The following is a 15,928-nucleotide window of genomic DNA, read 5'->3' as shown; positions in this document are numbered from 1 at the left end:
AATTGCATTCTCTATAGATTTTGTGAGTCAAAAAGGAAGAAAATTCTTATTTTTCGACTAAAAAAAAACAAATGTTTCCTTCTGAAGAGAAAACTGTTAATGAGATTATTGTGTTGAAGTCTTTAAAAGATGAAGTGAAATTTTTAGTTATCTTAATATAAAAATAAAATATAAGCTGCAATGAAAATCACAATCGGTTTATAGAATATATATATAATATATATATATATATATACATATATAGATTATATAGACATATAATTACCACATACAGGATTTTAACCAGGCAACTAAAGATTAAAGATCAAACGAAGAATAACTATTGTCAATAGGTGCGACTATGGGCTCAATAGGTAATTGAGCTCTCTGTTGACAGGCAAAACTTATGCTCTAGAGGCCACCCATCCTTCCTGTACATGCTTTTATATGACGTAGAAACATGGACGTTAACACAAAATGTTAAAGCAGCACTGGGAGTTTTTGAGAGTAAAGTTTTTCGTTCAATCATCGCCCTCAACAAGTTGGAGACGACTGCCGCATGTGAATAAAGCACGAGCTGTACGAGCTTTGCTAACTCGGTCATGTCGTGAGAATGCATAACAGTGCTTCAGTGAAAAAAGTATTTGAACTGGTAGTTAGAGGAAGAGAATGCAGAATTAGACTGTGTCCTTGGAGAAGTGAACAAGTTGAAAAATGCTAAATGCACTTGAGGTACGAAAATGGAGAAGAAGCGTACTCAGTGGAGGAGTGCTGCATCAGGCCGAAACCCAATAACGGGTTGTTATTGCTATTGAAGTAAGTTAATAAGTAAATTCTTACCTGAATAACATTAACTACTACAATTAAACTTCTAGAACTCGAATTTCTATAACTCAAATTTGCTATAACTCGAACTAAAAAGGTCGAATAAGGTAACAGGGTTTTATGGGAAAGTGCATTCTATAAGTCGAATTTTTGTTTTAAGTATCAATCCATTTTGGTATTAGGAGAAGCCCCTTTTCCCAAACCAAATGTTCCGATTTTTTCCTTCTTATGTTGGCTGGGATGGATCAATTTTCTACATGAGACGAACAGGACGATATTCCTTTAATTTTGAATAACATTGATGAAGACTTTGAATTAATGTAAAAGTGAAATAAATGTAAAGTAAATAATATAACTTTCAATGCTACTCTAAATCATTATATTATATTGGACTTGATAATGAAATTTGTACATCAAGCTTTCCTACAGATGACGATATTATTAAGCATTATAGCTCTGTATATATCTCATTATAGTGTATCCGATTCTAAGTGTAACGGAAAGTGATGATGAGGGTTCGATGAATGAAATTGTTTATCAGCCTTTCAAGAATGAAGATTCATTCGAAATTCTAAATTTTTATTTGCAAACGAATGATACTACAACTAATGATCACTATTAGGCTTTGAATAAATTCGAATCTCTTTTTTCTGAAAATAAGAAATCCTAATTTCCGAATACTTTACTTCACTATAACTTTTGTGCTGTATTTGGTTGCAAACATATAAGCAAATGTCTTAAAATGTAATTCTAGTTTCTTTCAAAAATAAAAAAAAAATAAAAAATTCACTAACTCGAAGTCTCCTAAAGTCGAACCATTTCTTTGCAAAATGGTGCTTCGAGTTATGGAAGTTTGACTGTATATAGACTGTATAGACTGTTGACTGTATAATAGATAATAGTACAACGCAATTTCTTATAGCTGTACTGCTGTCGCTGGAGAGAGCTTTTAAGTTAATCCGTACAAATTGAAGCTATTGCTTAACTAAGCAATATATCTTGGTAAAAGATATTTAAGGCCATATGTGATTTTATTAAGACTATATGAAGGTACTGAAAACTTTAATTATCTTGGCATAAAAAAGTTTGTTAATGTCTTATAAGGAATACCTTATTAATTGTTTCATTATAACTATAATCTATTCTCTAAGATTGTAAAAAAACTATTAACACGAGCCATACGTTTTTATCGAATAGAGCCCAATGATTTAAAAGACGTTTAAATTATTCGAGAGAAAAAGTCTGAGGAAGATCTATGGGAGTGGTATGAGTTATATTGCAACATTGACATAGTTGGGCGCATAAAAAATCAGCATCTTAGCTGACTTGATTATATCATGCGAATGGAAGAAAGTACTCCGGCACATGATACCTCCAACTAGTGACAGTAAGCTACTAATCGGGTTGACTGGTGGCAGCTACTAGACGCAGCTAAGGATGACTCACATCTATAATGGCCAACTAAATAACTAAGGAAGCCCAACGATTTAACTTTTATTATATAGATACTATTAAAGAAGTAATAAGAATTATTAAAGAAGAAGTAAATGTGCACTTCTTCATACATTAAGACCGAAAAGTTTTCGGAAATTCTCATTTAAAATTCGCGCGCTGTATATTTTTCGATATTTTAAGTTTATGTAGTTTGGCAGCAATGTCCTTAATTACTATGCCAAAAATGAGCGCGATCTGTCAGACAGTTCGTTTTCGGCAGCTGTTGAAACCAGTTCACCTCAGTAGTGCGTTGCGAAAAAAACAATGGAAAAAAATATTGAACAAAGAGTTTGCATCAAATTTTGTGTTTCGAACGAATTTCGTGTGCAGAATCGTTGCGAATGCTACAAAAGGCTTATGGGGAATCAGTTTTATCGAAAACTCAAGTTTATGAGTGGTACAAAGCCTTTCAGGACGGTCGTAAGACCGTCGAAGACATTTCGCAACGCACTACTGAGGTGAACTGGTTTCAACAGCTGCCGTAAACGAACTGTCTGACAGATCGCGCTCATTTTTGGCATAGAAATTAAGGACAGTGCTGCCAAACTACATAAACTTAAAATATCGAAAAATATACAGCGCGCGAATTTTAAATGAGAATTTCCGAAAACTTTTCAGTCTTAATGTAAGAGTATGTCAGTAGAGAAAATAACCAATATTGTAAAGTGCTTTAAACAAATTAATATATACATTATATTGTATATATATAAAATAAAAAAAGTATATTCGAACTGAAATATATATATACATATTAAATGGGATAAAGTCTTTCAAAGAAAGAGAGGCAGTTTCACCATAGCCAGAGATATTTATAGATTTTTTTTATATTTTATTTATATATAAATAATTTTATTTAAGGATATATTTTATTTAACCTTAAAAAAGGAAGCTTAGAGATGTACTTTTAAATATTAAAGTTTAAAAATCGTTCCATCCGAGACAACTTTTTATAATGATGCTCTAAATTATTATTAGTAACTAATCTATTTTAAATCGAACTATATATTTGCGTGGTCTTAAATGTCTAATTCGTAATCATTTTTATATTATTAATCACTTTTAGCTTTATATTGTTTAATATATTTAAACATTTTTTTACCTCAAAAAGTCTAAAGAAAACATTTCTCAATCCTAACTCTTACTAAATCCTACCACGTACCAGGAATTTGGAATTTCAATGAAGCAATGGAAGAACTACTGATTGAATGCAAACACACACTACTATCCTTTAACAAATAACTTTCCCAACTTTCCCAATTTTTTCAAGTTTCTTTTTAATATTAAAATAATTTTTTATTTTATTTTTATATTTGCTTTACAATAGTATATATAACTTTGTTTTTGTTATCAATTTGCTATGAAATGTTTTTCACAAATTTAAGTCCATTGTTAGAAGTCAGTGTATACGCGAAGGCAAGGGAAACACCCTATTATGTATACTACCCGAACACTGAACACAGAAAACAGTGAATCAATTTCAATTTCAAACTTGCCACCCATCAACATTATCAGTAGCACCAGCACATGCCAAGCATGCTGCCAGCATAATAGCTAAGACAACCCCTTCCTTAAACTCTTCTCTAATCATCCAACCATCCCTCTTTTTACTCGCACTCGTACTCGTATTATGAGTATTTGCCAAAAGTACAACACTATATAAATCTTACTACACGGCGCACATATACTATGCGTACTACCTTACCAATTCACCTACTGGAATCGTAAGTCTGAAGCACTTGGCACTCATTAGAGGTGTCGAGAAAAAATGCATATACCATATATTTGCATTTCCAAGCCATAAAAGTTGTGTAAATAAATTTTGACGACTTACCAAAACATTTTTCTGGTTTTCTTTATCCAATAAGAATTCCATACTCTTGTGTGGTCTACGAACGGAGGCGATTTGACCGCCAGTCGGTGTTATGGATTTGATAACCATTCCGCTACCATCCGCGCCTAAGCCACTCGTTTCTATATAAACATCATCGTCATCATCATCATCATCGTTATCCTCATCATCGCGCAAAACATTATCGAAATTATTAACATGACCGACAAGCGCCGTCTTAGCATTGAGGCGTTTACCGTATTTAAAACCCGTGGACGTAGCACCCATCTGCTGTGGTCCAATATCCATTAACGAACGCGTTTTACCCGTTATAATCGTTTCATGCGTATCGAGATTTGTTTCAATTAAACCGATTTTACAATTGTTGCTCTGATTGAATTGTTTAGATTGCTGCGATTGTTGCGGTTGTGGTTGTTGTTGTTGATACTGATTAGCGGCACTATTATTAATAACGTAACGACCGACACCAATGCCGCCGTCGCCGCCACCGCCACCGCCCCTACTAGACATATTATTAAACATTTGCGTTTTCTGCGAGACACTTGCACGCGAAGGCGATGTAAATTCCGGCACCAGAGCCGTTCCGGCACAACCGCTAGCTTGCATGCCCGAATTTAACTGATTCTTAAAATCGTCGTAGTAGTAAGAGCATTCGGCTTCAAGAAAATCTTGACAGAGCTGTCCTGACCGTTCTGTCAGCTGTGGCTGTGGCTGCAGCTGCTGTGATTGCGACTGTGACTGTGACTGTGTCTCTGCTTGTGCTAGTGCCTTTGCGTTAGCTTCCATTGATGTAAGATTGTAATTGGTTTGTTGCTGGTGCTGCGCATGTGGACCTGCGCCCTGTATGCCAATATCAACACCATTACCAATCATACCACTATTGCCATTTTGGGCTAGATGGGTTGTGACTGCATTGGAACGTGCTGCCGTTGCTGCTGCCAGTGTGTGTTTTGGTAACGGCGGCTTGCCGGTTACTTTCATTGTGGACGATTGCGGCATTTGATTCACACCCGATTTGGCGCCAATTTTTGTATTTACACTTTGTGCACTGGCTGTGCTGGCATTCGAGTCTTCCCATGTGGTTGTTGTAGAAGCAGTGGCATTGTGGTCATTATTATTATATGGCACAGTGTTGCCGCTGTCATCTAATGCTGTAGCACGTGCTGCAGGTAAAGGACCTTTCAAAGGGATGAAAATGAAATCACTTGTGTTTGCAGTCACATTCGCATTTGAACTCGCATTTGAGTTTACGCTCGATTTGCCGGCTTTTGTTGGTGTGCTGGTTCTATTCGAGGCAGTGGTTGTGCTCTTCGATGTTACCTGTGGTGCACCTTTTGCGGTGTTTCCATTATGTTCAGCACTTGCCTGTTGGTCGTACTGTAGTTGTTGTTGCTGCAACTCCTTTTGATATTGCAATTGCTTCTTCTTATTGCGGCGCAGGGAGAAGCGAAAGCCATTCGCGAAACGCGATAGAAAACCTTTGGAATTTGGGTGCTTCTCATCGGCTTTGAATTTGGATTTCATCAATTCGTTATTATTGTTGATCGGTTTGATGGTTTGTGTGCCATTGTTGCTGCTGGCAGTTGCGTGCTCGTCACTGCCGTTGCCGATTTTTTTCGACATGTTTTTGCGATTATTTTGACCGAAATGTAAATTGCTAACACTTTTGGATTTTCTATCGGAAATATTAATGGCCGATGTATCACGAGCAACGGCACTACCACGATTCAGAACACTATTATCTTCACTTTCACTGTATTCTTCACGTTCGCGTCTTTGGAAATTGTCCAGCATTTGCTGGGATGCATATAAAATGTGATGGGCTCGATTTGTGGGCGGTTCACTTAAAATCGGTAATTGTATACTAAGTGGACGCGACGATTGTTTTTCATTATTTGCAATATTTGTAGGGGACTCGTTCGGAACTTCAACTTTTCTACTGACACTACAACCGTTCACTGTTCCAACTACGATCGTTGTTGGTTTGAGACTAACTTCAGTTGTGGCTGTTTCAAGCGAATTGACCAACGTCGTTGCTGTCGGCGATACAATGTTATTATCGTGCATTGTTTTCATTGTTGCTTGTTCGCTTGAAACGAGTTTCGTTGTTTCTGCGATGTTTTTCTCTTCCATTTGCGATGTTATTTGCTCTTCTAAATTGTTTGGTTCGCTTCTCTTCGTTTGCTCTTCCGTATTAATGATTGTGGCTCTTAGCAGTTCAACATTAGGTTGTTCTCTTATTTGTGCTGTGCTCTTTTCGGTTGCTTGTTCTTCATAATACCGTGTAGCGATTTTTTGGTTCTCTTTTGTGTTATAAATAACTGTGGCATCCGCATTATCCAATAGCTCATCGTCAGTTTCATCTTCTTCCTGACCATCTTGGCGGTGCAATTGTGGTTCATTGCACTCTTCGGATGATTGCTCTTGCCATGAATATTTTGAAACGACTGGACAAAAGCTGACCTCTTTGCCAAAGGAAGTGCGTGAACCGGCCGTTAGAAGTATGCCCAGAGGTTTTTGTTGATGGGATTGTGGTAATTGATGCATTGAAGTATGTGCGCTAGAAACAAACATATCATCTTCAATGTCATCGGCCCCTGGATCAAAAGCGTTTAGGTTTGGTGTGCTCGAAACTAAATTCCTCTTTTTGTTTGCTGCGGCTTGTGACTGGAAGCGACGTTTGGGTATGGCACGCACTTTTGAAAGATCAGTGTTGGAAACTTCTTTCGGATCGAAGTTGCACTTTTCCAAACTCTGTGCGTAACTTGTGCGTAGATTTGTGGGATCCTGGTCAAAGGTCTTACCAAAACTGCTGAATGTGTATTGTGGCACTTGTTGACTATCGTCAACTAAGCTGTTTGTAGCATCAGACTTGCGATTATTCTTGTGACGTGCTGGCGGCTTACGTATCGTTAGTTGCACGTGTTGTACCAGTTGTGCATCCGGTTGGTCATTAGCATCGAAGTAACTTGCATTTGTAGAATTGTGCTGTTGCCTAATCTCTTCGTCGGGACTGTCATAAAGTTTAGAATTTACATGCTTAGCCTGTCTGGGTGGTGGTTTTGGACTACAATGCAATGCTGCTTCCTTTTCATTCTGTAGAAAATTGTGTGTTTCCTCGATTTCATCAATATGCTTATCGTTGAGTATGGAGGCATTTTTATCAAATATCTCAGACAACTCATCTAGCAGAAAGTTACCTTTACAAATGATGTGTTCATAGTCACCTGCACTTTTACGTTTCTCCATGTTTGTGACACCCGCGCGTTTTTGATTTCCTATGTTTTCTTTATTTGTGCTATTTGGCTTTCGACCTGTGTAGTCCAGTAACGTCAGATCTTGATAACTTGCATTCATATAATCGGGCAAGCGTTGCGAATGGGGTGATGTGCCGTTAACAATATCGGGATATTGATTCGCTTCAAACTTTGGGAAATTGCGTTCTCGACGTTCAGACAAACTAGAACTACGTGTAATTCTTACACAGTTGGGTTCCTCTTCCTCGATACTTGAACTATCACTTGTACTTCTGCAGCACTCCTCCGTTGGAGTTTTATTGTATTTCGCTTTGCTAATACTACGTTTCTTGCGTCCTAATTTATCGAGTTCGTTGGGTACACTTGAAATTCGTATGCGTGTGCCGTTATACTGACCAATACCTCCTCCACCACCACCACCACCGCCAACCCTGTTGCTAGCAATATTGCCAACGCCCACGCTACGTTTTCTGATTTCTGGTGTGGTTTCGGCGTCCGTTTCGTCGCTGCGACTATCGTGTTCATGCGCCGATGAAACGGATGATGTCGATATATCTGAATCGTCTAATGTGTTTGTATTGTGTGTCGCCGTCGTTACTGTTTGTATTGTTTGCGCTGTTGGTGTCGTCGGTGTAGTTGGTGTTGTTATAATTGGACTTGAGTACTCCAGCAAGTAGCTACTTCTATTATTCAATAGTACAGATGCTGGTGGTTGTTGGCTATAAGAAAAATATACTTCCGAACTTAACGCGTCGCGAATGTCTGGCAAACTGTTTCGTAGTGTCGGGCGGAGTCCCTCAAAAGTTTGTTTTGGCTGAGCGTTAGATTGTTTTTCCGCTCGTTGTGCATGTTTTTCATGCTGCTGTTGCTGATCTTGTATTGGTAGCCATGTAAATGAAGCAGCTGAAGCGCATGTCGAGGCCGATGAAGAGGATGATCTCGTTGAGCGGCTATTGGCGCTGCTGCTGCTACTGCCTGATGCTTCAGACGACACAGGAGATGGTGAATGCGCTAATGAACGTCTATGCTCGATAATCTCTCGCGTTGGGCTATTTTTAGTATTATTAAAACACTGGCACAAGTCTAATGGCAATAATCTATGTTGTTGTGTGTGTTGCTGCAATGCTGCTGTTGCTGATGCTGATGCTGTTGCTGTTGCTGGCAACGATGCTGTTGTTTTTGGTTCGTTAAACGTTAATTCAGTTGACTCCACGAGGAATGTGGTATCGTTTATTTTTGGCTGACATATAAGTTCATTATGCTCAACATTTGCAGCGGTGCTCCCGTAACAGTTCACTGTGTTATAGTTTATGGAATGTTTTTGTTGTGCAATATCATCGCGCTCTTTATATTCGTATTGTTGTTGAAATTCTTCTTCTTCTTCACAGAACTTTTCGAAATTTTTCGGTATGCTTTTTGATTTAGCGCGTCTTAAAGTGGATGGCTCGCAGTAACCAGAATCTTCTGATAAATTTTCAGCCGAATTCTTGCCACCACGTTGAAATGCAGTTATGCGCGCTATTTTTGTACTAATAGCACAACTAGAGTCGGTTAAATCCTCTGCAGAAGGTTTCGATGCTGTTAAAATACTGTTTCCAGAAGAACTACGCGTTGAGCTGGTCGATGATTCTGAATCAGACTTTATCTCTCCAATAGTGGCCTCGATTATATTTGTTTTACTGGCACCACGGAATAGCACATGCTCATCTTCATCGAAATTTAGTTTGTCTAAATCAAAATAGGTCTGATGTAAACGACCATCGGACGATTCGAAACGTTTGAGCAATGAACTTTGCGAACCTCTGCGACTATTGCTGCCAGAATTGCAGCCACTGCTAGCACCAGTTTTACTATCTTCATTATTTGTAACATTAGCACCATCGAAACTTAGTAGCGAAGGTGAGGAATTGCCTAAGCTAGACATGCTGGCATGTTGCTCTTGTAGCAATAATTGCCGTTCCAACGACTCAAATTGTATGAGGGATGATGAACGACTTAGTGAATGGTAGGATAAGCTATCGGAATCTGAATAAAAATCATCGAAACGTCTACTGCCCGTACTATTACGTTGTGGTTGATTATTAGCACCAAAACTATCTCGCATCGAATTTTCATATGTTAAGAAACGTTCCAAACTGTTATTTGTCTCATTGTATTCATTACTTAGGCCAGCATTGCGTTGGTAGCGACGTAAGATTACAGTGTCATCAAGGCTATTTGGTAACTGTTGTGACTGTACTTCTTCACAATGACGTGGTCTCTTTGGTGGACATACAAAATCACGCTCGGATATCGAATCGGGATCTGAAATTGAATATTTTTGTTACATCAGGTGGAACATTTTTAATATTAAACTGTATCTTATATTTACCTTTGTTTAATTCGATTCTTATAACTGAGCCTGTCTCCGATTCGGCTGAACTCCAAAAATGATTCGATTGTTCATATTGAGTCCAACTATTTTGTGCTCTCTCCTCATCTTCGGATGTTTCTTCCATAATGGGCTCCAATATTTGACGTGAATTTGACAAATATATTGCGTCTGTTGGTAAATAAAGAAATATTATTAAAGAGGAAATAATATATATTTCAAAATGTGTTTAAGTAAATAAGGTAATCAAATAATTATTTATTTATTGAATAGTAATATGTAAAGATAATGCAAAATATGTCTCAAACTGTTGACAACAAATTAGATTCAGCAAGACTGTTTAACCCTTATGCTTCTCCGAAACTATAAGAACTTTAGTTCTTAAACTGCAGAAGTGCATCATTAATTAAGTTCTGGTGCCAATTTTGTATCAACATTATTTATAACAACACCAAATAATTGGGCAAAAGTACATGATAGAGTTTTCTTGTACGATTATCCTATTTTTAGAAATAAAACGAACTCAAGCTGTTAGCTCCTGAGTCGAAATAAACAGTTCCAATTGTCGTTCTGGTAAAGATAAGGTTTTTGTTTGTCATTTTAGGTTTAGTTTCCATTCGATCCACTGATTTATACATTTATTTTGACTACCTTATAAACACAAGTCTTTCTGGTTTTAATGTTAACCTTATCGCACCTTGAATCACTGATATTTAGGGTTACCAATTTCATGAACCCAAAAATAAGCGCAAAGAACGATACAGATTTCTATGAAAGTGCCATATTATGTTATTCACTTGAATTTTCTGTATTTGCTATATTTATATGATATAAGCCGACCAATTGCTGGTAGAAAAATTTTCAAGTTCATACTGAGAAGATAATAATGATCATATTGAGACCCCTCCAAAAAGTAGGGAATTACAATAAACACTTAAAAAACGAGGGCTATTTTTATTAGAATTCAAAGAAATTATAGTCCAACAGATATAAAAGTCAATCATTTTCAAATTGAATGAAAAAAGCATGTAAGGTATATAGGTCTAACTTTTAACTAATGATTCATTTGCCTTGAGAATGTAAGGGTCAGATCACTGGTTGTCAATACAAATTCGATTGCTGTCAAATTATTAAATGATGAATGCAAAATGATTAGACCCAAATATATCTATGACTGCCTCATCTATTACTAAAAACCTTCAAACTTTATAGAATATTACTTTGAGATATTTTTTAGTAGCGCCATAATATGTTAGCAATCAAGATAATAAAGGTTAGAAATAAAAACCTAAGAATCAAAAATATTGAAAAATACATAAGAGACAGAATGAAAAAACTTCAGAGACAGAACTGTGTAGATTTTCAAGCTAACACCGAAATTCATACTTTTTAATTAAATAATCTAGTCAAGGTGTAAAGAGGGGTTTTGAAAATACCTCGAGTTAAGAAAGAGTAAAAGTGCTTAAGTGCACTGCCTCAAAACAGCTTCAACATAATTAAGTAATTATTGCAAGACTTACTTAATATACAATAATATACTTACTTACTTGAATTTATAGAAGTATTCAAGTGATATAGTATTTAAATTAGAGTCAATATCTTATATGAATGGAAAACAAATAACAGTGGATCACACAATGATCTGAAGTAATATATATATATATATATATATATATATATATATATATATATTATATATATATATTTATTTATATCTATGCTTCATTATATATATTTTATTTTGTAACTAAGGTGCTTCAGATACCTACTGTTGGTTAAAGGTTCATCAAATATATATATATATATATATATATATATATATTTATTATAACTAGTATAATCATACGTTTTCAATATACATATTATCATATCAATTATTAATTATATAATTTATTAATTATTATATTATTATTATTTTATTAATTATTATTTATATAATTTTATTAATTATATAATTAATTATATAATGTATTATAAATATTATGCTTTGCAATTTTGATATTGCATTTTAATTTTATTATTTTTTATATAATTAAATTAGATACTAATTACTAATTATACTAGTTATAATAAATTTTAGACAATAAATTTTAAATGAAATTGTAAATGCAATATATGATAGAATAATGACAAATATAATTACAATTATTATAAAGAAATATATTACGAGAAAAAAATTATTTCAATTGAATTAATATTAAAAAAAATAAATAAATTTAAATCGAATCTAATTTAAATATGTAATGACGTATATATTGTTTAATACATAATATCTAATGATATTTAATGATGCATATTATATTTCTAAAATTTGTAATTATACTAAAATACTTGAATAAATACTTGAATAATATAAAATAATTTAAATATTAATATAAAATGACAAATAATATACATAATAATAACACTAATATGAATTGTTATAAAAGCAAATTAAAATTAAACAAAACAAGATAAATAAATATTAATAAATGGACGTAAATAATTTAAAAAATTATTTATATTATATGAAAATATAACATTAATTACCATTACTAATGGTAATTAATGTTACATTAACAACAATAAATTAACATTCTTGAAATATAAAACATCAATAACTACAGTAAAATATATTTCAATATAATAACAACAAAAAAAAAATAAAATAAAACCGTGTAGAATAAAATAAAATAAAAAAAAAATCAAAATAATAAAAAATAATCAAAATAAAATAAAATAAAATAAAATAATATGATATGAAATAAAATAAAATAAAATAAATAAAATGAAATAAATAAAAAACAATAAAATTAAAATAATGAAATAAAAATCTTATATACGCACAACAATTAACATAAAATAATATATTAATAATTTTGTTACAATTTCTCTAATATATACATATATACTAATATAATGTATAATATACTAATATATTAATGTATATATATATTATGTATAGTTATATTTTATTTATATATACATATATACTAATATAATGTATAATATACTAATATATTAATGTATATATATATTATGTATAGTTATATTTTATTTATATATATTCATAAAAATATGTATATATATATAATATATTTATAATGTATATAATGCATTTTATATTTATATTTCAAACTTTCCTCTTTATTATCTCCGTTTCTATTCAAAGATTGATTTCTGTATATATAGATTCCATATATAAATATATAAATAAAATAAATAAATATATATATATATAAAGTATATAAAAAGTATATATAAAGTATATATATATATATGTATATACATATCTATCACATATAATACATTTAACAATTAATATAATAATATAATAATTACTTATTTAATAAAAAAATAATTATATATACAATTTAGTAATAAAATATATATAGTATGTAAGAGTATTTATACATTTAATTATAATATAATTATAGGTATATGCAATATAAAAATAGTTATATAAACCATTTTGTTATAATTACTAATAGATTATTTCTCTTACGCGGTTAAAAGAGTTGAAAAGTTAAGTAAACATTGCGCGATCTCTCGACCTTGAATTTCTTTTTTATTTTTAATCAGTATATATTCTTATCAGTAAATTATAAATGCATTATAAATAATTTTCTAATCTAATAAAATATAATTTAAGAGACTATATACGGCCTGAGATAAGATGTACGCAATGGTAACAAATATTAAAGAGCAAGAATATCGGTAACTGAAATCAAGTCAGTAAGAGTAATATAAACTCATATATCGCATATCATATTGGCAGGTCACGTACATGATTACCAAACAATTTGCAATAGTTTATATGCAATGTATTTGGTTTATTCATAAATTACAGGTAATCACTTTATTAAAAGTTAATTCCGGTTTTGGGGGCACAGTTGAGATACTCGTATGTATAGAAAAACTCTAGTATGCTGAACTATGAAATACATTAGGTACTCATTGCAATAGCAAAAATCTTCCATATTCTCAATTAATAGAATTTTCTATTACATTGCATCAATGTTGAGCTCATTGACTTTGTTAATTAACTGCGCCTTATTAGATTTAAATAGATTAATTTACTATTACTTAAATTATTAGTCTTTTGAACACCAAAAGATCTTTGATCTTTATAACAGATTACTTTGAATATAATATCACACCTGCATATATACAATACAATATTTAAATAATTTAGATAGATGTTTTATATATATAGTAAGTGAACTTGATTATATACCTAAAATTTGAAATTTTGTTCTTGACATTTGAGAGGAACTTATGGAAATTTATGTGTTGTTTTTCCGACACGTGATGTAAACACAAACAATGCACTCACTCCCACTTCGAAAAACCTAACGTCGCTTAGTGGAAAAAATGCAATTTAAATGCAAACCGCTTCTAAACGCGTACGGATTGTGACTAACTTTAAGAGTCTCCACTTGTCTCAAATATATCACTGTATTCATCTCCATCACATGCTCAGCTCATCACTATACTATAATCACAATCGCAAACGTAAAGAACTATAGCAACTGCAACAACAACAACGAAAACAAAAACAACAACAACAACAACAACAACAACAGCATTAGCAACATGAATTAAAGTTTATCCACGAAATGCAATTGGAACTATGCTGACTTTGCTATTCAAAATTTAAAAATACAAAAAAAAGTATTTGTTCTTCCATGTAACATTTTATTTACACTAAAGTTTTATTTTTTAATTCGATTCGATCCCTAGAAGATAATCTGCAGCAATGTTGGAGATGAAAATGCAGTTGGCAGCACTGGCAGCACTGGCACCATGAAGCACCTAAACTGTGGGGCATGATTCATTCACATGCGCCCCGATCATGTGGACTGCTGGCAGCAAGCAACATGCAGTTTTGCTGCATTTTGCAATTAATTATGATTATGTTTGGCTTTTATAAAAAATAGAAGAAAAAAAAATTTTATATTAAAAAAAAAACATGTACATATCTAAATATTTAAAACTGCAGCTGCTGTGGTGTATACCGCTGAACCGCACCCCGCTAATATTGCAAATTGCTCTAATAAAATTAGAGACATTAAAGGGCGAGCCATTGTAAGATCGTTTCGCAGTTGCGATCTTTTTTCTTGACTCAGCAGAAGAAGCATTAGTTATGAAAAATTATGCAAAAGTCTTTCATGAAGTGGACAATAAGTAACTGTACGATTAGGCATTAGTCAGCGTTCGGACTGATTGCCTCCGCTTTATGTAAGAAATACCATATGCCTAATGTTTATTTATTTGCTCGGCATTAATAGGCATTCAACTAAATTAAGATAATAGATAACGTACAAATATTAATAAAGACAAACATTTCAATCTTGTTTTGTGTGTAGGTAGGTGAAGTGGACGTAAGTCTTCTATCTGACTTTTATGTTAAGGATGGATGAGAAATCTATCTTAATAGGCTAGAAAGCCATTTCAACATCCTCATATTTGTAGACAAAGAATTGTGCCTTTCACAAACAACCGAAAATTTTGATGAACGCAAGTGTTTTAGCTATATTTTTATCTTAGGTATAGATGAGAAGTCCATCTTTATAGACTACAAAGCCATTTCGACTCATCATTCCTCATGATTGTAGAGAAATCTATTTTAGCTCAACATTCCTCATAATTGTAGAGAGAGGATTGTGCCTTTCACAAACAACCGAAAACATTATTGGACGTAAGTGTTTTAGCTGATTTTTATCTTAGGGATAGATAAGGAGTCTATTTTAATAGGCTAGAAATTCACTTCGACTCAACATTCCTTATAATTGTAGAGAAAGGATTGTGCCTTTCACAAACAATCGAAAACATTGATGAACGCAAGTGTTTTAGCTATATTTTTATCTTAGGTATAGATGAGGAGTCCATCTTTATAGACTAGAAAACCATTTCGACTCATCATTCCTCATGATTGTAGAGAAATCTATTTTAGTTCAACATTCCTCATAATTGTAAAGAGAGGATTGTGCCTTTCACAAACAATCGAAAACATTGATGGACTCAAGTGTTTTAGCTGAATTTTATCTTAGGGATACATGAGCAGTCCATCTTAGTAGGCTATAAAGCCATTTTGACTCTCCATTCTTTTTAATTTAAAGTAGAGAATTGTACCTTTTATAAATAATCAGATTGACGAAACCAAGTATGTTA

General features: G+C 33.1%; 1 protein-coding gene across 1 annotated transcript in view; it reads right to left on the bottom strand.

The window, feature by feature from the left end:
* LOC119688557 overlaps positions 1 to 15,928 on the bottom strand; it is a 192,722-nt gene that overhangs the window by 171,219 nt on the left and 5,575 nt on the right. The window contains exons 2-3 of the mRNA XM_038103230.1: positions 9,776 to 9,946; positions 4,130 to 9,708 (exon numbers count right to left, since the gene is read on the bottom strand). Of these exons, the coding sequence (XP_037959158.1) occupies positions 4,130 to 9,708; positions 9,776 to 9,946 (5,750 nt within the window). The remainder of the gene's footprint in view (positions 1 to 4,129; positions 9,709 to 9,775; positions 9,947 to 15,928) is intronic.

The sequence above is a fragment of the Teleopsis dalmanni genome, chromosome X, assembly GCF_002237135.1.
Source record: "Teleopsis dalmanni isolate 2A chromosome X, ASM223713v2, whole genome shotgun sequence".
In the NCBI taxonomy this organism is placed as follows: domain Eukaryota; kingdom Metazoa; phylum Arthropoda; class Insecta; order Diptera; family Diopsidae; genus Teleopsis; species Teleopsis dalmanni.
Note: the sequence above shows the minus strand (reverse complement) of the source record. Positions and strands in the feature narration are given on the sequence as shown.